Source organism: Lucilia cuprina, unplaced genomic scaffold (genome assembly GCF_022045245.1).
Source record: "Lucilia cuprina isolate Lc7/37 unplaced genomic scaffold, ASM2204524v1 Scaffold_6101, whole genome shotgun sequence".
Lineage (NCBI taxonomy): Eukaryota > Metazoa > Arthropoda > Insecta > Diptera > Calliphoridae > Lucilia > Lucilia cuprina.
In genome coordinates, this window is record NW_025811042.1 from 1 (window position 1) to 1,196 (window position 1,196).

Consider the following 1,196-nt stretch of genomic DNA (forward strand, 5'->3'; position numbering starts at 1 on the left):
AGAACTAGAACAGAACTAGAACAGAACTAGAACAGAACTAGAACAGAACTAGAACAGAACTAGAACAGCACTAGAACAGAACTAGAACAGAACTAGAACAGAACTAGATTATAACTAGAACTGAACTTATATAGACAAAGCTTTGAATTTGTTTTCATACTTTCATCACATAAAATTCCACCCCAACCCGGTTTGCAGTTACATTCCCAGGGTTTTTCACAGTCACCATTTACACATCCGGGATATGGGAAACATTTGTCACAATTGGCACCAGTCCAACCTACTTTACACCTAAAAGGAATAAACAAAATCATTAAAATATATAAAAAATAATATTTTAAATTAAAAAATATATCTACACTCACCTGCACTCTCCTGGTTTCTTGCAGTAGCCATGCTGTTTGTGACAATCTGCATTACAAATCGCTATAGTAAAACAGAAACAATATAAACAACATTTTTTTAATATTAATAATAAAATATAAAAAACCACAATTAATATGTTTAACATTAACATACGTGTCTGACACAACAAACCGGTGTAACCAGGTAAACATTGACATTCCAAGGGCTTACTGCAAGTGCCATGCTGACATCCCGGTAAAACAGAACAATCACTGCAATTACGACCAGCCCAGCCAATACGACAGCGACACTCACCAGGAGCCTCACAGTAGCCACGTGTATTGTGGCAACCATGGCGACATGTGGCTAAAGTAACGAACCAAACAAAAAATTAAAAAAAATATATATGTGCAACAATAAGTTTTATCTAAGAAAAGTTTTAGTGTAAAGTTCTTGCAACAAACTTACGTTCCGTACAAAAAAGTCCATCCCAACCAGGGCGGCATATGCATTCAAATGGTTTTGTGCAGTCACCATGTTGACATCCGGGCAAAGGAATGCATTTGTCACACAATTCTCCAGTGTAACCAATGCGACAACGACATTCACCAGGACGTTGACAATAGCCTACAACAGAAATTTACCAACAAATTCCCTTTCAACATATGTATATGAGTTTGTAAGGACAACGACACCAACATTGTTTTAAATAAATATACACACATACAAATACTCACAAACATTCTTGAAAACTTAAGTAAGTGTTGAAATGTCCGACACAATGAGACATTCAAATCGAAAGGATAGGGATTTAAAAGAATCAACACTTTTAAGACAACAAATCCAAAACA

At 35.6% G+C, this 1,196-nt stretch overlaps 1 protein-coding gene across 1 annotated transcript; it reads right to left on the reverse strand.

Annotated features, from left to right (window-relative positions):
* Positions 1–136: 136 nt before the first annotated feature.
* Positions 137–976, reverse strand: LOC111689449 (delta-like protein 1; the record flags this gene model as incomplete). Its single annotated transcript, XM_046956071.1, has 4 exons — positions 137–291; positions 366–426; positions 520–711; positions 814–976. Coding segments are annotated over 4 exons (571 nt in total), but the record flags the coding sequence as incomplete, so codon positions are not given.
* Between the last annotated feature and the right edge of the window lie 220 nt (positions 977–1,196).